At 37.5% G+C, this 23,992-nt stretch overlaps 1 protein-coding gene across 1 annotated transcript in view; it reads left to right on the forward strand.

Annotated features, from left to right (window-relative positions):
• Positions 1-22,578, forward strand: part of RPE65 (retinal pigment epithelium-specific protein 65kDa) — a 34,754-nt gene extending 12,176 nt beyond the window's left edge. Inside the window, exons 6-14 of the mRNA XM_006862419.1 lie at positions 1,966-2,113; positions 4,070-4,151; positions 4,546-4,678; positions 5,077-5,216; positions 6,211-6,340; positions 12,166-12,280; positions 12,376-12,470; positions 12,563-12,674; positions 22,411-22,578. Coding sequence (XP_006862481.1) covers positions 1,966-2,113; positions 4,070-4,151; positions 4,546-4,678; positions 5,077-5,216; positions 6,211-6,340; positions 12,166-12,280; positions 12,376-12,470; positions 12,563-12,674; positions 22,411-22,562 — 1,107 coding nt within the window. The 3' untranslated portion in view covers positions 22,563-22,578. The remainder of the gene's footprint in view (positions 1-1,965; positions 2,114-4,069; positions 4,152-4,545; positions 4,679-5,076; positions 5,217-6,210; positions 6,341-12,165; positions 12,281-12,375; positions 12,471-12,562; positions 12,675-22,410) is intronic.
• Positions 22,579-23,992: the final 1,414 nt, after the last annotated feature.

Here is a 23,992-nt window from a genome sequence, read left to right on the forward strand (position 1 = left end):
CTCATTTCTTCCATTTGCTTTAGCTGGTGACCAAGTTTCAGTGTCTCTTCTGACATCTATTTTTATCTTTTCCTTCTTTCTTGTCTTCTTAATAAGTTTTTGCTTTCTTCCTATATGATATTCTTGATGTCATCCCACGACTCTTCTCATCTTTGGTCTTTAGTGTTAATATATCAAATCTTTTCTTCAGATGATCTCTAAATTTAGGTGGGGTATATTCAAGGTCATAGTTTGACTCTCATGGACTTGTTTTCATTTTCTTCAGCTTCAGTATGAATTTGCATATGAGCAATTGATGGTCTTTTTCACAATCTGCCCCTGGCCTTGTTTTGGCTGATGATATGGAGCTTTTCCATCATCTCTTCCACAGATGTAGTCAGTTTGATTTCTGTGTATTCCAACTGGTGAGGTCCATGTGTTTAATCGTCTCTTATGCTGTACAAAGAAGATATTTGAAATGAACAAATCATTGCTTTTTCAGAATTCTATCATGCGTTCTCCAGCATCATTTCTATCACCAAGGCCATATTTCCCAACTACAGATCCTTCCTCTTTGTTTCTAACCTTTGCATTCCAATCACCAGTAATGATCAATACATCTTGATTGTATGTCTGATCAAATTCAGCTTGAAGAAATTGGTAGAATTCTTCTATTTCATCCTCACTGGCTTTAGTGGTTGGTGCATAAATTTGAATAATAGTGGTATTAACTGGGCTTCCCTGTAGGCACATGCATATTATCCTATCACAGGCAGTGTTGTACCTCATGACTGATTTGGATATGTTCTTTTTAACGATGAATGCAACAATATTCCTCTTCAATTTGTCATTCCTGGCAAAGTAAACCATGTGGTTGTCAAATGCAAAATGGCCAATACAAGTTCATTTCAGCTCACTAATACCTAAGATATTGATGTGTATTCATTCCATTTCATTTTTGACAGGTTCCAATTTTCCTAGATTCATACTTTGTAAATTTCATGTTCCAATTACTAATGGGTGTTTATAGCTGTTCCTCTTCACTTTGAGTTGTTCCCCATCAGCAAATGGAGGTCCTGGGGGCTTTACTCCCACAGGCTTTACTCCATTCACATCATCATGGTCAACTCTACTTTGAAGAGGCAGCTCTTCCCCAGTCGCATTTTGAGTGCCTTCCAACCTGAGGGGCTCATTTTCTAGCACTGTATCTGACAGTGTTTCTCTGCTATTCACAAGGTTTTCAGTGACTAAATATTCGTAAATAGTTCATCTCTCCTTCTTCCTATTCTGTCTTTTCTGGAAGCTCATCTGAAACCTGTCCACCATGGGTGACCCTGCTGGTATTTAAAATACCAGTGGCATAACTTTCAGAATCACAGCAACTCACAAGCCACCACAGTGCAACAAACTGACAGACGGGTGGTGGCATGATTTGTTATAAGGGTTTTTATTAGTCAGAACTGACTCGATGACACTTAACAATAACAACAAGGTCCCTTTGATTTCAAATTTCACACTACTTGTGATCTACTGGACTTGGTATCTAGGCTGGACTATACAAATTTCTTTCATATAAATAAAAAATGATTGGAACCCAAAATTTTCATACAATTCCATCTAGTACAGGCAAGTTAATGCAACAATGTGTCACTTATCAAATTTATCATTGTTGGAAGACAATCTGCATGTGCAAATAGAAAAGTATGTTAAAGTTCAATGAAGAGTCACAGTCCAGGAGACTAGAGGGCTAGAGCTCCAGCATCTCAGAGGTGTGAGAGGCCAGCCTGGGGTCAGAGGAGAGCTCTTCAAGGGAAAAGAGGCCCAGGCAGAACTTAAAAAACACTAGATTTACAGAGCTACAAAGAAGGAGGACATGCACATAGTGTGAGGTTGCATGAAGTAGTTGGGGTAGGGGCAGACCTAGGGAACAGAGGTAATATAGACTCCTTTCTCTTAACATGGGTGAAATTCACTCTTCTTGCACAGGTTGATCTTTGTGACTATATCTCAGTCAATGGAGCCACTGCCCACCCTCACATTGAAAGTGATGGAACTGTTTACAACATTGGTAATTGCTTTGGGAAGAATTTTTCGATTGCCTACAATATTGTAAAGATCCCTCCCCTGCAAGCAGGTCAGTTTACCATTTGTGCCTCTTCTTAAGCAAATATTAATATTGTTACAGTTATGGAAAATAGAGGATGTCAGATAAGACTACTAGGATAGCATTATATGGATAGTTAAATGACTCTCAAGACTTCAGAGCTATGACTCTACCTTACCCTACCCTTCCAGGAGATCAATGTCCAAAAACTGTAGAGTGATAGTTGTTCAGGCAGAACCTTGGTAGGTAGCAACAGCTAGAAAATAGAGCCCAAGTTTTACTCTAAAACTTTTCAAATCACTCATTCACTCACTGCTGTAGAGTCGATTGCAACTCCCAACAACCCTATTATAGAAAAGAGCTGAACTACTCCCCAGAGTTTGGGAAGCTATAAATATTCATGGTAACAGAAAGCCTCATCTTTCTCCCACAAAGCAGCCAGTGGGTTTGAACCACCCACCTTGTAGTTAGCAGCCCAATACTTAACCCACCATGTCACTAGGACTCTTTACTTTTAAAATATTTTATATATCTATATGAGTTTGGTCATGTAAGATTTCATTTCAAATCCATCAAACTTTTCTTGAGTACCTATTTATGTGAGGTAGTAGTGTAGTGGTTACGAATCGGGTTGCAAAAGGCACAAGGTCAGCAGTTCGAAACTACCAGCCGTTCCGTGGGAGAAAGATAAGGCTTTCTGCGTCTGTAAAGATTTACAGCCTCGGAAACCCTGTACAGGGTAACTATGAGTTGGAACCGACTCCACAGCATATAACAACAACAATCATAAGCTCTGGTGGCACAGTGGGTTAAACATTGGGCTGCTAACTGCAAATTTGGTGGTTGAAACCCACCAGTTGCTCATTGGGAGAAAGATGAGACTGCTTTCATAAAGATTTAGTCTCAGAAACCCTACGGGGCTGTTCTGTTCTGTCCTACAGAGTTGCCATGAGTCAGATTCTACTCAATGGCAGTGAGTTTGGTTTTTGTTTATATGTGTGGATAATAACATGCACACATATATATGAGTATGTTGTTGTTGTTAAGTACCATGGAGTCGGTTCTGACTCATAGTGACCCTGCACAGGGTTTCTATAGCTGCAAATCTTTACGGGAGCAGAAAGCTTGAGGTTAACAGCCCGATTCGTAACTACTACGCCACCATAGCTCCTTATATATGAGTATACCAGTATTTAATTTTGTGTCTTTAATTCTCACAACAGAATATCTCTGAACTCACATTAAGACTATAGATAGAGTATCAAACCAGAAGGAAATCTCCACTCATTCCCTATGAATTGCCAGAGGTTTAATAACCATTGTGACAAAATAATTCGTTGAATGTATATAGATTCTTCCTTAGAATCAATTAGTAAAGTGGTATTTGAAGTGTAGTAGTCTCTGAAATAGCAGCATCAGCTTCCCCTGGGATCTTGTCAGAAATACAAGAACTGAGACCCACCTCAAAGAGACCTGAAGGAGAAACTTTGAGAGTAGGGTCCTAGAAACACAGGATGTAAACTGATGTAAACTAAGGTTTGAGGACCATTGACTTCAGAGTAAAATAAACTTTAACGTACATAAGAATTACTTTACAAGGCTATTGACACAACACCATGCATAAGATACAGGCAATTTAAGAACTTAAGGAATTATAAAGGGCATTGTGACTCTACTTAAGTTTGTCTTCCCTGGCTAGAACTCACCTCTGGTTGTTTTTAAGATGTAAGTTCACTGTTTCCTGCCTGCTACAACTTTGTCAGAGTACACGTTTCCAAATTTGCCGGTATTTGGATTTTTCTGCGCAGTTGTAGCTTCACATAAAAGCTTGTTAAAAAATGTCAATGATTGAGATTATAAAAATATCTTTTCTGAACAAATGTCAAGATCTGAAAATGTATGTCTTTGGTGTTCTAAATGCTCTAGGTTTGTGTGTTTTTATAAAAAGACCTTTTTCCAAAGTCTTTTAAAAGCACTTTATTTCAGATAACCAAGACCCAATAAGCAAGTCAGAGGTCGTTGTACAATTCCCCTGCAGTGATCGATTCAAGCCATCTTATGTCCATAGGTAACTTGAAGTCCTGCTATGAATCTTCTGGAAAACTGAAGTTTTAAGATCTGTTTTGCTTATCTTTAATATCAATCCAGATCATAGTATTTTCTTATAAACAACTAAATTTAAATGTAATTGATTTTATGTGTTGTTGTTGTTGTTAAGTGCCGTTGAGTCGGTTCCGACCCATAACGACCCTGTACAGGGTTTCCGAGGGTGTAAATCTTTATGGGAGTAGAAATCCTCATCTTTCTCCCGCGGAGTTGCTGGTAGTTTCGAACCGCTGACCTTAAGGTTCACAGCCCGATTCGTAACCACTACGCTACTGGGCATATTACTGTATACATTTATCTTTGTGACTTGACATTCAACCCTTCCCATTCATGACTCCATTTGTGTTTCTGACTAGTTTTGGTTTGACTCCCAACTATATTGTGTTTGTGGAGACACCAGTCAAAATTAACCTGTTCAAGTTCCTGTCTTCATGGAGTCTTTGGGGAGCCAACTATATGGATTGTTTTGAGTCCAATGAGACAATGGGGGTAAGTCTTACATGAGGGGCAAGATAGTTCAGTGGTAGAATTCCCACTTTCTGTACAGGAGGCCCCAGTTTGGTTCCTGGCTTATGCACTTCTAGTGTAGTCTCCACCCACCTCTTTGCTATGATGCTGAACAGATATCAGTGGAGAAGCCAGACTAAGACAGACTAGGAAGAAAAGCCTGGCAACTTGTTTCCAAAAAAACCAGTCAGTGGAAGCCTTATGGACCATAATGATCTGATCTTGTTGTACGTGGGGTTGCTATGAAGTAGGGGACAACTTAACAGCATCTAGCAACAAGTTTTATATTTATGTATCATGTTTGTAGTTCTGAAGGTATATTTCATAATATTCCCCCCCCCTTTTTATAATGTATCCAAATATTTTCATCATTTTGTAAGGTTTGGCTTCATATTGCTGACAAAAAAAGAAGAAAATACCTCAATAACAAATACAGGACTTCTTCTTTTAACCTCTTTCATCACATCAACACCTATGAAGACAATGGATTTCTGATTGTGGATCTCTGTTGCTGGAAAGGGTAAGGGAAGACGGGATAAATAGCATCTCCCTAATTGCTCCTAAAAATGAGGACCTTTTTACAGAGAAGCTGCTCTCAATATTTAATCTGAATAACATCAATAGGGATGCTAAAGTCACAAAATGTAATTGAAAAAGCAGTAGGAAATTTAGAAGATCAGAAACAAACTGGCTATCAACAAAAAAAACTATGGTTAATAACCATTAATGATCAGGCCCATAAAAATAAAAGGTTTTGTGACCCAGGCAACACAAATGGTTAACATGCTCAGCTATTAACTGAGAGATTAGAGGTTTGGGTTCGCCCAGAGGCACCTCAGAAGAAGGTCTGGAAATCTAACTCTGAAAAACCAGCCATTGAAAATCCTATGGTGTAAAATTCTACTGTGACACACAGGGATCACTATAAGTCATACTTTTCTGGTTACCTGACAAATTCATTTAAAATTCTTGCTAGTTGCTATTGTCAGTCCCAAGTCATGGTGATCTTATGTGTAACAGAACCAAATGCTGCCAATCCTGTGCCATCTTCTTAATTGTTGGTACCTTTGAACCCAGTATTGTGACTATTGTGTCAATCCATCTGATGAAGGGTTGCCCTCAGTTTTGGTCACCTCTACTTTACCAATCATGAACTTGGCAAGATTTGGGAGAGGCCTTGAAGCCCATTTTTTGATTGAGAGAAAGACATGCTTTTTTTCAAAATAGCCAAGTCATTAAAATGATAATCCCTAAAGATACAAGAAGAATTGTGGCAAAGAAGCAGAACAGAAATTTGCTAAGGCTACTGTGATTTAAACATATCCATGAGGCAAGTTTCTTTTTTCACGAAGCGTGGGTAGTAGAAAATAGCTTCAATAAACCTGGGTCATTAGCAGTTTCTGGGTTGTGGAATAAAGAATAGGCACACACCTTGACTTTTAGAAGGTATGAATCATCTGTCTAAAATTATTTTTCATGGTGTATGCTCATGTTTGACTTTTCTTTTTTTTCAGATTTGAATTTGTTTATAATTACTTATATTTAGTGAATTTACGTGAGAACTGGGAAGAGGTGAAAAAGAATGCCAGAAAGGCTCCCCAACCTGAAGTTAGGAGATATGTACTTCCTTTGAATATTGACAAGGTAACCTCCCTCTACATAGATTTCAAATGTAACCAGAATGTTTCATCTCTTTCAGGAATTGTTCTCCTTCTTCATGTTTATGTATCTAAAGTCTTGAAATTTTAGAGCTCAAGAAACTTTAAAAATAAATCAATTTAACTCCCTTATTTTACAAACAAGGATACTGAAGCACGTAAGAGTGACATATCTTAGCAAAAGTCAAGCAGCAGAGCCAGGATGAAAATCAGGCTTTCAAAATTCTATAGCTGTTGTTCTTTCATTTACAAAATCCTTTAAAACTATACTTACTTATAGACTAGTAAAGAGCTGCTAATTCCTAGGATCCTTTGTTAATAACATAGATAATTTAAATCATTAGAGATTATAGAGAGATGAAGCATCAAAAAGAACCTATGTAGGGAAATTAGTCCATTATTTTTGTTTTTACAAATCTTCTGGAAATATCATTGGATGATTAAAAATGTTAATAGCATTAGATGACCATCTCTTGATTTCTACTTTTACTTCTCTGTGTTTTCAAAATATCAGAGCAATACTAAGAATTTTTATTGTGATGCAAATGTCAGTTGAAGACAACAAAATTCATGTAATTTATATGTATTTGGATAAGCACTGGATCACAAGGCCATTTTAAACTGTAAGATCAGCAGTTCAAATCCACCAGCCACTCCTTGGAAACCATATACAGGGTAACTATGAGTCATAATCCTTATTAGTGGACCAGTAAATAACATTATGATAAATGGAGAAAAGATTAAAGTTGTCAAAGAATTCATTTAGCTTAGATCCAGGATCAGTACTCATGGAAGCAGATGTCAACAAATCAAACAACATGTTGCACTAGGCAAATCTAAAGCAAAAGATCTTCTTTTAAGTATTAAAAAGCAAAGATATCAGTTTGAGGACAAAAATGGGCCTGACCCAAGCCTTGGTATTTTCAAGAGTCTTATATGAATGTGAAAGTTGGACAAAGACTGTAGAAGAATCAATGCATTTGAATTATGGTATTGAAGAAGAATATTAGAAGTAATATAGACTGCAAGAAGAAAAACAAACAGATCTATCCTGGAAGAAGTTTAGCCAGAATGCTCCTTTGAAGCCAGGATGGCAAGATTTCATCTCTCGTACTTTGGACAAATTATCAGGAGGAACCAGTCACTAGCGAATCATGACTGGTAAAATGAATGGTAGTCAAAAAAGAGGAACCCCCCTGAATTGATGGATTAAAACAGTGGCATTAGCAGTCAACAATTGTGAGGAGGGTGCAGCAGGTCAGGCAAAGTTTCAGTCTGTTGTGCAAAGGGTTACAATGTATTGGAACCTACTGGACAGCACCTAACCACAACATTTTATTTGTTGTTGTTGTTAGGTGCCATCGTGTCGGTACCGACCCATAGCTGATTTTCTTCATTTTGAGATAGTCCCCAGCAGCAAATGAAGGTCCCACGGGCTTTTCTCTCATGAGCTTTACTCCATTCGCATTATCACAGTCAACTCTACTTTGTGTAGGCAGCTCTTTTCCAGTCGAATCTTGCATGCCTTCCAACCTGAGGGGCTCATTTTCTAGCACTGATTCTGACAGTGTTTCTCTGCTATTCATAAGGTTTTCAGTGACTAAATATTCAGATGTAGTTTGTCACTCTTTCTTCCTATTCTGTCTTTTCTGGAAGCTCATCTGAAACCTCTCCACCATGGGCGACCCTGCTGGTATTTAAAATACCAGTAGCATAGCTTTCAGAATCACGGCAACTCACAAGCCACCACAGTATAGACGAGTGGTGGCTGTTTGATTTTAAGTGGAAACTGTCACTTTAAATTTCAAGGAGATCTGTGTGCATGTGTAGTAGAACCCTTCAGGGGTGGGGTGGGGTGTCCATTCATTCAGGCATCCCCTCTAGTCACCAGAATGGAGGTGCGCAGACAGCAAGAAACCAATGAACAGATACCAAAAAGAGAGTGTCCACACCTGTATCTCCACGGTTTTGTCAAGCGTTCGTGGCTGTTCTGATCCTTCCCCCACTTGGTCTCTCCCAAGATGGTGGCTCCAGGAGTAGCTGAGTGTCTTGAATTAGAAAGCCAAGCATTTCTTGATTCTGCTATAAATTTCCCTAGCTGTAAGCCTTCCAATCTTTTAAATAATCTGTTATATGTGGTTCAGAGTTCTAGCACCATCCCTTGAGCCTGTTTGGTCTGGTATTCTGTGTTGTTGGTGATGGAGCTCCTCACTGCACATCCACCCGATCTGCCATCTTAGATGTACATTTATAGAACCTCATTTATATTGTCTGTCACTTTCTTCATCAAACTCACTTGACAAAACAGCAATCCCAGTTCAATTCAACCCTCCTCTTTACTCCATGCTTACATCTCTGTAGCTGAACTTAAGTTAAAAATACACATTTTGATTAGTTTAATTTTAAATGCATGTGCACAAACACTGTTATGTTTTCCAACTTAATTTACTCTCCCACTTTCCTAATCAAATATTTCCCATTTTTTCTCTCTTCAAACTTCTAAAAACTACAATATCCACATTCATACTCAGTTGATAGTCCTACTTCATACGCCCCCAAAACAAATGAAAGAAATCAGAAAAGAAAGAGACTCCTTCCACCACATCTACAAATCTATCAGTATCTGTACTGATATACTGAATTACCCATTTCCTATCCAGAACAAATTCCTCCACTTATGCATGCACCAAATCCTGTCCCATCTTATCATTCTAGAAATTCTTCCTCTTTCTCCAATACCATCACTTCGCTGTCTTTTTAATTGGATCACGCACATCATGATGTATTTTGCCTTCTTTTCAAAACTTCTCTTGACTCCTCTTGCTCCATTAGTTACCACTTCATTGTTCTACTGCACTTTGCAGCAATATTTCTAAAAATCATTGTCTCTTCTAGTTATGTCTAATTCCTCTTGCACTATTTTCTCTAAAATCCACTCAATTTAGGTTTTTATCATTTGCCCCTCTGTAAAAACTATTTCAATGAAAAGCAATGTACTCCAAAGGTCAATTCACAGACGGCATCCTATTTAATCTACCAGAAGCTTTCTCTTTGACACAGTCTTGGTTTTCCTTCTGCATTAATACCTATACCTTCTTATCTTGATTGATTATTCATCTTGCAAACCCATGAATGTTGGAAGGCAGCCAAATTCAGTCCTTAGTTCACTCTTTAGTTTGTACACTCCCTTTGTAAAGACTTAACTTTCTTAAAGACCTAACTTTATCTGACCTCAGTGTTCTTTTATCCTATTTTAAAATGTACATCTCTCCATTTGAATGCCCAATAACATCTCAAGAGCTTACCATGAGAAAATCTGAACTTCTCTTCCTCCACCAAAAAAAAAAAAAAAAAGAACTTACTTACCTGCAGTAGTCACCATTTAGTTGTGACAGCAAGCTTTTGGTTGTTCAGGCCAAATACTTAGGAGTCAGTATTAAGTCCACACTTAATGTCATGTTTCTCCCTTGCCCTATATCCATCCTATCCATCATGGAATCTTACTGGTTCTATTCTACTTTTTGTTAGATCCAATGCTACTCCTATAAGGTGGATTACTGTTTGTCTTTGACTGGATTATCACACACACAAAAAAGCCATCTAATTAGTTTCCCTTATTCCACTATTGCATCCCACAACACAACAACCAAAGTGATTTTTCAAAACTAAGTAACATGATGCTTCTCTGTTTAATACTTTCCAGTGGCTTCTTGTCTCTCATACAGAAAGAAAAACTAAGTCCTCACAATGGTCATTTAGGTTCTGTTCAATCTGACTCCTTTGCTTCTCTACCCATCTCTCCTATTCTTCAACTCTTGTTCATTTGTTTCCAGCAACACTGACCTCTTTGATGCTCCTCTAGTAGCATCCTATTGCCTCAAGTATTTGTAGTTCGCTCTCTATGCTTTTCCCCAGATATCTATCAACATTGTTAATTAACTTCCTCATCTCCCACAACATTTAGCTTAAAAGTTGTCTTTTCAATAAGGCCAACCCAGACCACCTATTAAAACTGACACCCACCCACACCTCTACTTACGGTCCCCTTAGTGTGTTCTACTCCCCCTCCCATATGCACAGTGCAGTATAAGCAAAATTCAATAAATAGAATTCATTTACAAATTTTATTTATCGTATATTGTTTATTTCTCACAATTAGAATTCAAGGTCCATGTGGGCAGATATTTTATACTCTGTAATATCCCAAATGCCTCAAACAGAGTCCAGTACAAAATGTGTTGAGGGTCTGGATAAATTAATGTTTTCTTAGCAATAGTTCATGGTCTCTGTTATTTTCCAAAGATGATCTGCAAAATTCTGTATGTGAATGTGAGTGTGTGCGTGGCAAGAAATCTTAGAAAACATCTGGTCCTGTGGCCTTTCTGTATTCTTTACTTCACCCCTCCCCCAATGGCAATGGGTTCGTTTTTTGTTTTGTTTGTGATAATATTGATTTAATTCAAACTGTATCTGAATTACAAACAGTACAGACAACCACTGAATTACAAGCAACTTCTCTTCCCAAATCTCTCCTTGATTAGAATTTTTACATAAATCAGAAGATAGATATTTTTAATAATTGTTGATTGTTGTTAGATGCTGTCCAGTCAATTCTAACTCATAGTGACCCTATGTAGAGCAGAAAGAAACATTGGCCTGCCCTGCACCAAACTCACAACCATTGCTATGCTGGAGCTCATTGCGGCAGCCACCGTGCCAATTCATCTCATTGGGGAGTTTCCTCTTTTTTTGTTGACCTTCCACTTGACCTAGCATGATGCCCTTCTCCAAGGACTAGTCCCTCCTTGAATAATATATCCAAAGTATAAATAAAGTCTGGCCATCCTGGCTTCTAAGGAGCATTTTAGCTGTACTTCTTCCAACACACATTTGCTTGTTCTTTCGTCAGTCCATGGCACTTTTAATATCCTCCTCCAACATTGTAACAAAAATGCATCAATTCTTCTTCTAACGTCTTCTTCATTCATTGTCCAACTTGCAAATGCATATGAGATTATTGAAAATACAATGGCTTGGGTCAGGTCTTAGTCCTCAGTTCTCCTTAGGCCTCAGACTGACCTCTTGGATCTAGAGCACTTTAAATAGGTCTTGTGCAACAGATATGCCCAATGCAATATGTCATTTTATGTCTAAACTGCTTCTTTCATGAGTGTTGATCGTTGCTCTGAGCAAAATGAAGTATCTGACAACTTCAATATTTTCTCCATTTAGCTTGGTATTATTTATTGGTCCAATGTTGAGGATTTTTGTTTTCTTTACATTGAAGTGCAACATATTGAAGGCTATTCTTTATTTTGTTGACAACGTAACTTTGTGTGTGTGTGTGTTTTCAAACAAAATAAAATATCTGAGGGGTTATCAAAAAGTTTGTGGAAATATTCCACTATCTTTTAATTCCATTTTCTCTAAGCTTTTAGGAGCCATCTTGTGTATATTAACTATATAAGAAATAAATATTGTAGGTGGATTCCTTCAGATAGTTGAAGTCTTTGTTGTTCTGCAGAGGCCACTTCACACACAGAGGCCTCAATTTACTTTGAGAGAGATTTTACTTTACAGATGAGAAAACTGAGGGCCTTAGAGGGTATGTGATGCGCAGACTGTGACTGACACGCACAAAAGCAGCTCTCACAGCCTCAGGGCTTCTCATCTATAATTTTCTGTACTGCTCCAGTCTGCATGTTGATCTTAGAAGTGAAGAAACCCAGACACAAAACCCAGGAAGACAACATTATGGCTGTTTGATTTTTCTTTCTTGCTTCCTGAACTTTCTGTTATCTTCTTTCACAGGTTGACACAGGCAAGAATTTAGTCACACTCCCCAACACAACTGCCACTGCAATTCTGCGCAGTGATGAGACCATCTGGCTGGAGCCTGAGGTTCTCTTTGCAGGACCTCGTCAAGGTGAGACAGTTTAGAGAAAGGATCATACAAAAGGAACTAACTGATTCTGTTCAAAGAGATGAATTGTTTTCCTAAGCTTGTGCTCTCTCTTGTAGCATTTGAGTTTCCTCAAATCAATTACCAGAAGTATGGTGGGAAACCTTATACTTATGCATATGGACTTGGCTTGAATCACTTTGTTCCAGACAGGGTAATTAATTCATATTACTAATATTGGCGTAGTACTTTGAATTATATGTTGGTTCTATGATTTATTTGTTTGTTTTTCTTTCTTACAAACAGCTCTGTAAACTGAATGTCAAAACTAAAGAAACTTGGGTATGGCAAGAGGCTGATTCATACCCATCAGAACCCATCTTTGTTTCTCACCCAGATGCAATGGATGAAGATGATGGTAATGAAAGCAATGGAAGTGTCTGAATACTTCCTCTTTACTGGACTTTTAAATATTGGTCCACTAAGAGAAAAGTTAGGTTAATTACACCCTAATGTTCTATCTAATAGAAATTATATTTAATTCCACAATAGTGAAAACACTAAAGAATTTAAGCATAGGATGGATAGTCAGTAAGTTTTATTTTGTTGTGGTTGTTGTTTTGTTAGGTGCTATTGAGTCAATACAAACTCATAACAACCCTGTTCACTACAGAATGAAACACTGCCCGGTCCTGCACCAACCTCACAATCGTTGCTACATTTGTGCCAAATGCTGCTGCCACTGTGCCAATACATCTCATCTTCAGCCTTCCTTTTTTACTCTGACCCTCCACTTTACCAAACATAATAGCTTCCTCCATTGACTGGACCCGCCTGATAGTATGTCCAACGTATGAAAGACAATGTCTGGCCATCCTGGTTTCCAGGGAGCATTCTGGCTGTACTTCTTCCAACACAGATTGAGGGTTTTTCTGTAGTCCACCGTACTTTCAATATTCTCCTCCAATATTATAACTCAAATGCAACAATTCTCCTATGATCTTCCTTATTCACTGTCCAACTCTCACATACATATGAGGTTATTAGAAATACCATGGCTTGGGTCAGACTCACCTTAGTCCTAAAACTGACATCTTTGCTCTTCAATACTTTAAAGAAGTCTTGTGCAGCAGATTTGCCTAATGCAATATGTCATTTGATTTCTTGACGGATGCTACCATGAGTGTTGATGGTTGATCCAAGCAAAATGAAGTCTTTAACAACATCACTCTTTTCTCCATTTATGTAGATGTTATTTATTGATCCAGTGGTAAGGAATTTTGTGTTCTTTACATTGAGGTGAAACCCATACTTAAGATTGTGGTCTTTGATCTTCATCAGCAATCATTTTAAGTCCTCTTTGCATTCAGCAGACAACTTTGTATCATCTGCATATCGTACATATTTATTGAGTCTTCCACCAATCCCAATGCCACGTTTTTCTTCTTGGATTATTTGCTCAGCATACAGATTGAATAAGTATTGTGGAAGACTGCAAACCTGGTGCACACCTTTCCTAATTTTAAACCACTCAGTGCTGCCTGGTTTTGTTCTAACAACTACCGCTTGGACTATGTATAGGTTCCTCAAGAGCACAATTAAGCATTCCAGAATACCTATTCTCCACAATGCTGCCCATAACTTGTCATGATCCACACAATCAAAAGCCTTTGCACAGTCAATATTCTCTACTTTCGGCCAAAGTTCATCTGATGTCAGCAATGATATCCCCCATTCCACATCTGCATTGGAATCTGGCTGAACCTCTGGAAATTTTTTGTAAATGTATGGTTACAGCCATTTTGAATTATCTTTAGCATAATTTTGATTACATGGAATATTTAATGATATTGTCTGATGATTTTCGCATTCTGTTGGATCACCTCTCTTTGGAAAGGGCACAAATATGGATCTCTTTCAGTTAGTTGTCCAGGTTTCTTGGCATAGATAGTGAGTGCCTCCAGTACTGCATTAGTTTGTGCAAAGACTTCAATTTGTGTTCCATCAATTACTGGATCCTTGTTCTTTGCCAATGTCTTTAATGCACCTTGGACTGCTTCCTTCAGTATCATTGGCTCTTGATCATATGTTAACGCTAGAAATGGTTGAACATCAGCTAGTTCTTTTTGGTACAGTGACTAGGTATTCCTTCCATCTTCTTCTTTTTTTTTTTTTTTTCTTGACAATTACTAACTCCTCTTTTAGCAAATCCAATCAAGTATAGGTCCTTTTAGCAAATCCAATCAAGTATAGGTCGAAAGCTGGCTTACAAACTTTCCATAATCATAATTCCCAATATTCCTATCACACATGTATGTCTGTTTTACAATAATACACAGAAGCAGTCAATATCCATAAGGCAGTCAAACACATTAACCTTTTAAAACACTGGAGTTCAATCTTTCCCTCTACCTTGGACTAACTCCATTCAAATGCATATGGCCTTGGGAGCTCAGATCAGCTATCTTTTCTACCCAGCATGACATCAGCTCCAGGCAACTCTAGAAGCTGCTTTCTTTTCAGCTGAAGCATTTTATCTTATCCCCCTTTGTTTTTTCTCCCACAAAACCTCACAATTTCTAAGGTCTATAGCCATTGCAATGAATCCTGCTCATAGCACCAAATGCTTAAACCAAGTAGGGACCATGTTTGACTTCCTCTGAGTCTGGACTAGTCCTCAGACTCGGGGCATGATACAACATCTAATAGCTGTCTAAATTCTAGCTAGTATTTTGAGAGAGGTGAGGATTATTTTCCCACTTTCCAAAACCACCTCTCTGACTAATCAGTGAAAGGGTCACTGATTCTAGCATTTTTTGCCAATTTAGCTACCCTTTGTAGGGCATCTCTTGTGTAGTTTATGAAACTCTATTGGTTATGGTGGTGGTCCATCCATGTTCTTTTTTTGCTTTATGTATCATTCAATATTTTGTCCATAAAATATTTCAGTATTGCAAGTTGAGGCTTGTATTTTTTCTTCAGTTCCCTCAGCGTGAGGAAAGCTGAGTGTGTTCTTCCCTTTGGGTTATCTAACTCTGGCTTTTTGCACATTTCCTTATAATATTTGACTTTGTTTTCTTGAACTGCCCTTTGAAATTCTCTGTTCAGCTCTGTGACTCTTCATTTCTTCTATTTGCTTTAGCATCTCTATGGAGTGCAAGCTTCAGAGTTTCTTCTGACATCCATTTTGATCTTTTCCTTGTTTCCTGTGTTCTTAATGACCTTTTGCTTTCTTCCTTTATGATGTTCTTGATGTCATCCCACAACTCTTCTGGTCTTTGGTCTTTAGTGTCTAATGCATCAAATCTGTCCTTGAGATGATATCTAAACTCAAATGGGATATGTTCAAGATCATATTTTGGCTCTTGTGGATTTGTTTTCGTTTTCTTCAGCTTCTGTCTTAGCTTACATGTGAGCAATTTATGATCTGTTCCACATTCTGCCCCTGGCCTGGTTTTGGATGGTGATATGAAGGTTTTCCACTTTCTTTTTGCACAGATGTAGTCAATTTTATTTCTATGTATTCCATCTGGTGAGCTCTGTGTATATAGTCATCTTTTATTGTCGGGTCCAGCCTCAACAGGGGAGTGGGTTTCATGAAGAAGGGATGTCTGGGAGGCAAAAGAGAGGTTACACAAAGACACAGACACACAAGGTTGATGCAAGCTGACTGGCAGACATTCTTCTGCAGACATTGCTTGCAGAACTAGTTAAACCCCAGTCTTTTATTATCATGAAGGAGGAATTTGACACAAAAGAGAAGAATGAAAAAAATGTGGTTGTTCTTTTGAGACAGGACACGATGATTCACAGATTTTATCTTAAAATAGTTTTCCAAGGGCATCATGCTTCTCGTGATAATCTAAAATCCTTATTTCCATATGAAAAGGTCAAGCAAGCTATTACAGATTATATATTGACTAGGCCTATGTTACCTAGGGTAGCAATCTGCGGTTTCTTAAAGGTGTCTAACATATTCTCAACACTTAATCACAAATGGGTGAAGGTGAGAGACTTAGAAATTTCATAAAAGGGCTAAGTTTTGATTTCTGAAGAGACACAAGCTGTTCTTGTATATTTTGCAAGCAGAAAATACAAGCTTTCATTTGTGAACAAGATTTCAGACACTTGGCTTTATTTGTTTGACTAATAATCCTTTCTTCTTTACTTCTGTAGCTCCAGGGAAGGTGAGAAACAGGTTTTAACCTTTCTAATGAAGGTGAGGTTTCGCCTCCACCTTCCTTTTTCATTCCAGGTTCCATATCCAAATGTTCCAATGGTTACTATATCCTCAGGGGGAAGAAGAGCATCTGGATTAAACTGATTATACCTGGGGGTGGCTTGAGGGGGCTGCCACTATCATCCTTTAATCAAATACTCCTGGAATTTACCATTCCATTCCAATTGCAAATTCTGGGCAGTTTTTCTCCAAAACCTTTTCTCATAATCTCAATACACTTGTTCCTGCTTTTCCTGAGTCATTTGAGGAAGCTTTACTGCCTCAGCTCTAGAAGGGGTTTTGGTCCCATTGTTGTTCATGGACATCAAAAGTTCATGCTTCAAGTTAATACCAAACATAACTGAATAGTTAGATAATGAGCAGTTCTGACATTCCTCCCAGGTGGCCACCGCCTGTTCCTCAGATAGATCTGTTCCCAAGACCTCACTCACTGCTAACACCTTTAAGGCAGTGACATTCAAAGTAGTGCCATTAAAAGAGGCATTACGTACATTGATATCAAAAGAAAGCTTTTTTCCCAGAAGCTACAATTACCGGAGTTAAGAGCATAAAGGGCAAGTACAGAATGCACAATATGAGAACTAAAGAAAATTGTACAAAGGTAGCCAACCAGTGAGTTTGCAAAAAGCCTATGAACCTGGGACTTCAGGAGGTCACGTCCTTGGCCCTCAGGGTCTATGACTCACAATTCTGAGGAGGGCCACGGGGTTGGATTTTTGTCCATCTTGTCATGGGGCCACAGCTTCTCAGTACTTGCGGATGCTGTTGCCAGCATTTTATGTTTTTCAAAGGAGGAATTTTCAATAAAGAAGTCATTGGTCTTGTGTTCTTCAGCATCATTTCTATCACTGAGGCCATATTTTCCAACTATTAATCCTTCTTTTGGCTACTAACCTTAAGGTCAGAAGTTCAAAAATACCAGCAGTTCTGTGGGTTTCTGTTCCCGTAAAGACTTACAGCCTCAGAAACCCTATACAGGGTTGCTATGAGTCGGAACCAACTCTACGGCATATAACAACAACAATCCTTTTACTTTGGTTCCAATCTGTGCATTCCAATCACCAGCAGTTATTAATATATCTTGATTGCATGTTTGATCAATTTCAGATAGAAGAAGTTGGTAGAATTCTTCAATTTCATCATCACTGCCTTTAGTGGTTGGTGCATAAATTTGAATAATATTGGTATTAAATGGTCTTTCTTGTAGGCATGTGGATATTATCCTATCACACACAGTACTTCAAGATAGATATTAACATGTTATTTTTGATGATGAATGTGACACCATTCCTCCTCAATTTGTCATTACTGACATAGTAAACCATGTATTTGTCAGAGTCAAAATGGCCATTGCCATTCCATTTCAGCTCATTAATGCTGAGGATATTGATGTTTATGCATTCTATTTCATTTTTAATAACTTTTGATTTTCCTAGATTCATACACCATATGTTCCATGTTCTGATTATTAGTGGATGTTTACAGCTTTTTCTCTTTGTTTTGAGTTTGCCCCATCAGCAAATGAAAGATCTGAAGGCTTTACTTCTTTTGTGTCATCATGGTCAACTCTACTTTTAGGAGGCAGCTTTTCCCCACTTGTATATTGTATGCCTTCCAACTTGAGAAGCTACTCTTCTGGCACTATATCTGATAATAATCTGGTGCTCTTCATCATGTTTCAATATTCAATATTCTGGTGCTGACAGTGTTCAACTGTTATTCACAAGATTTTCAGTAGCTAAATTTTCAGAATTAATCCATCTCTCCTTCTTCCTAGTCTGTCTTTGTCTGGAAGCTCAGGTGAAATCTGTCTACCATAGGTGAACTTGTTGGTATTTAAAATACCTGTGGCATAGCTTCCAGCATTACAGCAACACACAAACCACAACAGTACAACAAACTGGCACACAAGTGGTGGAATTGATAAGAAGTGGCTTGCTGAAATTGACTGAAAGAATTGGGAAAATTGTAAAATGCACCATTTAGCATTATTATAAGTTATCAATGCTTAAGAAAAAGGAGGAAGGAACACCAATTCTAATTTTTTAACTTTGTTGATCTAAATATATTTCTGGAAAAGAATATAGAGTTTCAAGAAGGAAAACTGGGTATCATAACCAATCAAAGAGAATGACAATGTGTTTTTGTGATTCTTACTTTAGTTTGTTCTTTCAGTAAACTGGCTAGAAAGGGTTCCAAGTTACAGCCTGTAATGTAGTAACACATCTGTAAAATATCATTCTTATTTAACTATTTGTTAGCTGGGACAGGGTGGCTATCTAGTCTCCCTGAGGTTAAAATATGGAAAGCCAAAGAAAAACAAATAAAATACAGAATTTTGGAACCATTTCATGCTAAGCAAATTTGCACATACAATTCATACAGTTACAACTGCAAAAGATTTGTCTTTATATTGTTTGAAAAAAAATAAGACACTACCTAGGTCTTAAATATTATAGAAATGATAAACCTTGCTGTTTCAAGCTCCTTTAATACACATTCTTGTTTGACAACCACAATACATTTTTAAATAGGTATATTCATTCATGCATCCAGTAAGTATTAAATAAACATCTACTGTCTTAGTTATCAAGTGTTACTATAATAAAAATACCACAAGCTGGTGGCTTTAAAGAACTGCAACTTATTTTTTTTCACAGTGGTGGTGGTGGTATGCCACAGAGTCAATTCTGACTCATGGTGACCTTGCATAGGGTTTCTGAGGCTATAGAGTTTCACTGGAGCAGAAAATCTCATCTTTCTCCTATGGAACAGCTGGTAGTTTCAAACTGCTGACTTTAAGTTTAGTAGCCCTGAGGTTAAAAGTCTAAATCAGGGTATTAGCTGTTAATATCTTCTGTGGGCCTCTCTACTAGTTTCTGGTATCTGCCAGAAATCTTTGGTGTTCCTTTGCTTCTAGATAGGTCCCAGCATCTCTCTTTCTATTGTGTGTGCTTCTGTATCTATCCTGATCTTTTTATAAAAGATCTCTCAGAAGTGATCAGAGCAAATGGTTAAGTACTTGATTATTAGTCAAAAGATTGGTAGTTCAAACTCACCCAGAAGCAACTTGAAAAATAGGTCTGAAGATCTGCTTCTGAAAGGTCACTGTCTTAAAACTCTATGGAGTTTCTGGAGCAATTCTGCTCTACACATGGACTGGATGGCAGCTAACGACAGTTGTCATCAGTCTTAGGACACTTCTTATGTTAGTTAAAGGAAAGCAGTGACTCCATAGGGTAAGCACTAGACTTTCAATCACAAGGTCTGTGGTTTGAGCTCACCAGCCATTCTGTGGGAGAAAGATGAGATTTTTGCTTCTGTAAACACAGGATACAGGGTTACTGTGAGTTTGAACTTACTCAGTGGCACTTAAGAATGACGCTAGTTGAATTAACTTAAATAACAAAGGAAAATCTTTATTCCCAAAGAAGGTCAAGCACAGGGGTTTATATTTCAACATAACTTTTGAGGGGATGGAATTTAATCTATTGCTGTAGTTGTTGTTGTTCGGTGCCACTGAGTCAGTTCTGACTCATAGCAACCCTGTACAGGGTTTCTAAAGAGCAGCTGGGGGGATTGAACCATTTACCTTGTGGTTAGCAGTTCAGTGCCTTCCAAAAGTGCCACACCATGACTCCATTTAATCTATAATACCTACTATATACTAGTCATTAGGATAATACATCGGACCACAAGGTGGGTGGTTCAAACCCACAAGCTGTTCCTCAGAAACCCTATACAGTGTCACTATGATTGGAACCAACTCTAGAGCACTTAACAACAATAACATTGAGATGCAATAGAGTGCAAGACACAACAACTCCTTCCTGGAGTTTATAGTTTAGGGAACATGAAGAATTTAAAATGCTTACACAGCCAGATGGTTGTCGTGGTTGTTGTTAGCTGCTTGTGCTGTTGGTTCTGACTTATAGCGAGTGACCCTACACACAACAGAAATTCTGCCCAGTCCTTCACTATCCTCACAATTGTTGTTAAGTTTGAGCCCATTGTTCCTGCCACTGTGTCAATCCATCACCTTGGGAGTGTTCCTCTTTTTCATTGACCCTCCTCTTTACCAAGCCTGATGTCCTTCTCCAGGGACTGCTCCCTCCTGACAACAGGTCCAAAGTATAAGAGGTAAAAGTTCACTATCCTCACATCTAGGGAGCATTTTGGTTATACTTCTTCTAAGACAATTTGTTTGTTCTTCTGGCAGTCCACAGTACTTTCAGCATTCACCTAGCCCACCAACTGTTCTATGGGAGAAAGATGAACCTTTCTGCTCCTGCAAGGATTTACATCCTCAGCAACTGTATATACAGAGTCACTATGAGAATCAATAACATGAGGCAATTAAAAATACCATGGCTTGGGTCAGATACACCTTAGTCCTCAAACTGAAATCTTTTCTTCTTAACACTTTTAAAAGTTTTTTTCCTGATTTTATCCATTCAATATCCTCTTATTCTGTTTGTACAATTGTTTCTCTGTTCTTCAGTCATTAGTACATAATGTATCTAATCTGTTCTTATGGTGGTCTCTAAAGTCAGTGGGAATGTATTAAAGGTTATATTTTGGCTCTAGTGGACTTGATTTAATTTTCTTCAGCCTGAACTTTTATACAAGCAATTGGTGGAGTGTTCCACAGTCGGCTCCTGGCATTGTTTTGTATTCTCCATCATCTCTTCTCAAAGTTGTGACCACTTTGATTCCTTTATATTCTATCTGGTGAGGTCCACCTTTTATGTTGTTGAAAACTGGTATTTGCAATGAAGAATTCATTGGTCTAGCAAATTTTTATCATGTGTTCTTCAGCATCATTTCTATCACCGAGGTATACTTTACAACTACTGATCCTTCCTCTTTGTTTCCAACTTTTGCATTCCAATCACCAGTAGTTATCAATGCATATTGATTGCATGTTTGATCAATTTCAGCTGAAGAAGTTGTTGTTGGCGGTGGTTGATTCTGTGCTCTTGAGTTGGTTCCGACTCATAGCAATCTTATATAGGGTTTCCGAGACTGCAAACCTTTATAGAAGAAGAAAACCTCATCTTTCCTCTGCAGAGCCTCTGGTGGACTCAAACTGCTGACCTTACAGTTAGCAGATTAATGAGTAACCCACTGCCACCACATAACTTCTTGAAAAAGTTAGTAGAATTCTTCAATTTCCTCTTCACTAGCTTTAGTGGTTTGTGTGTAAATGTGAATAATAGTAGTATTAACTGGTCTTTCTTGTAGGCGTATTGATGTAGTACAGACAACATTGTACTATAAGATAGATCCTGAGGGTTTTTTGTTGTTGTTGTTGTGTTGTTTTTTTTGTTTTTGTTTTTGTTTTTTGGTGATAGATTCTATATGATTCTTGTTTAATTTGTCATTTCTGACACAGTAAATCATACAGTTTTCCAATTCAAAGTGGCCAATATCAGTCCATTTCAACTCAATAGTACCTAGAATGTAGATCTTTATGCATTACATTTAATTTTTGACAACTTCCAATTTTCCTAGATTCATACTGCATACATTCCAAGTTCTGATAAATAATGATGTTTGCAACTGTTTCTTCTCATTTTGAGTTGTGCTAGTGAAGATCCCAAAAGCTTTACTCCATCCATGTCATTATGGTCAACTCTACTTTGAGGAGGCAGTTCTTCCGCAGTATTTTGAGCATCGTTCAACCTAAGGAACTCATCTTCCAGCACTGTATCAGACAAATATTTCACTGCTATGTATAAGGTTTTCAGCAGCTAACCATTCAGAAGTGGTAAAAGACTCAAAACAAGATGTTATATGATCTCCCATTGAGTTTTCTTAGTTTCTAATTGTAATGACTTGTCTATTTTCATGACATTTCTTCTAACGACCCTGGATTTTTATACAACTCTACTTATTTACTTCTGATTCACAGGTGTGGTTCTGAGCATAGTGGTGAGTCCTGGAGAAGGACAAAAGCCTGCTTATCTCCTGATTCTGAATGCCAAGGACTTGAGTGAAGTGGCCAGGGCTGAAGTGGAGATTAACATCCCTGTCACGTTTCATGGACTGTTCAAAAAATCCTGAGCATGTTCTAGCAAGACACTAGAGTTCTGCTTTTCTTTTTTAAATTGTGATGACAAAACCAAGAAAAACACAGCTTTATAGTCTGCAATTAAATTCTGCTCAGTTTTGGCCTGCTATATATCACAGTTTTAACTGCAGATGCACCCACTTATGCAATATTTTATAGAAATCACTCAGTTGAGCAAGCAATTCCTTTAAAACAGGCACACATTTAGATTTTCATATTTTCTCTGTGTAACAGCCAGACCACTATTGAAAAACTTTTATGTATTTGGCAATCAAATATAATTGAATGTTTTTTTATTCCTACTATTATATATGTGTATTTTAGGTACTCTTATTTTTCTAAAAACATCTAAAGCCAAAGTCCTCTACAATTCATTTATATTTGGCCTTGCTTAGTCAAACTGGCATCATGTAAAAAGGCTTAATAACTAAATGTTAAATCAAACTTTTCCTCAAACCGTTGACTATCATCTAAGAATAATCATCATGATTATGCTATATAGTGATTGCTAGAAGATTCTCAAGCTTTGTGAACTTTAACATTCCTATTTAATAAAGGCAAATGCTGATATTTACAGTGAGAAAATTTATTTATAATCAACTAAGGACTTTCAACCAAATGAAATCTCAGAGTTAAGTTATACATGTATTAAAATATTATGTAACATCAAAGCAAGTACATATTTTAGAGATTGCAGCTTTTTTCAATAGCGTATTGGTTACGAGTAGTGCTCCTAACTTCAAGGTCAACAGTTCAAAACTACCAGCCATTCTGCTGAAGAAAAAAATGAAGCTTTCTGTGCCCATAAAGATTTATAGCCTTGGAAATTCTATAAGGGGTCGCTATGAGTCATAACCAACTCCATGGCACACCACCACCACCATTGGAAGGTTATATTTTGTTGTCTCTTCTGTTAATTATATTTAAGCACAATGTAATAATTTGACTGCGAGAAAAAGAAACAATAATAAATCATTTATTTATGGTATTAATAAGTTGTAATCACTTTTGGTTTATAAATTACTTTTCTTTCTTCTGTGGTATGTGCTGAAAAAAATATGGGACTGATGAAAAAATTATTGTATCTCTTAATCTTGGTGTTTATTTTAGGACCAAAGGATTATTTATAAACATATTTACGATGATTAGCATGGTATTTGACTAGACAAAAATCATTTGAAGGAACAGACTGACCAGGTTACTTGATGAATACATTTATTTTATTTAGATATAATGCAAACTCATTTATTTTATTTTTATAAGTACCCATTAACATGTGCTTTTTAAAACAAAATCTATAATTACAGAAAAGTTAAAATGTAAAACAGTAAAGTAAAATTATGCAGAGCACATCTCAGCTCAGCTATTATTAATATTTGGGTGCTTGTCTTTTTTTAAAAAGTTTTTATTGTGAACTGAGTGA

Source organism: Chrysochloris asiatica, unplaced genomic scaffold (assembly GCF_000296735.1).
Source record: "Chrysochloris asiatica unplaced genomic scaffold, ChrAsi1.0 scaffold00048, whole genome shotgun sequence".
Lineage (NCBI taxonomy): Eukaryota > Metazoa > Chordata > Mammalia > Afrosoricida > Chrysochloridae > Chrysochloris > Chrysochloris asiatica.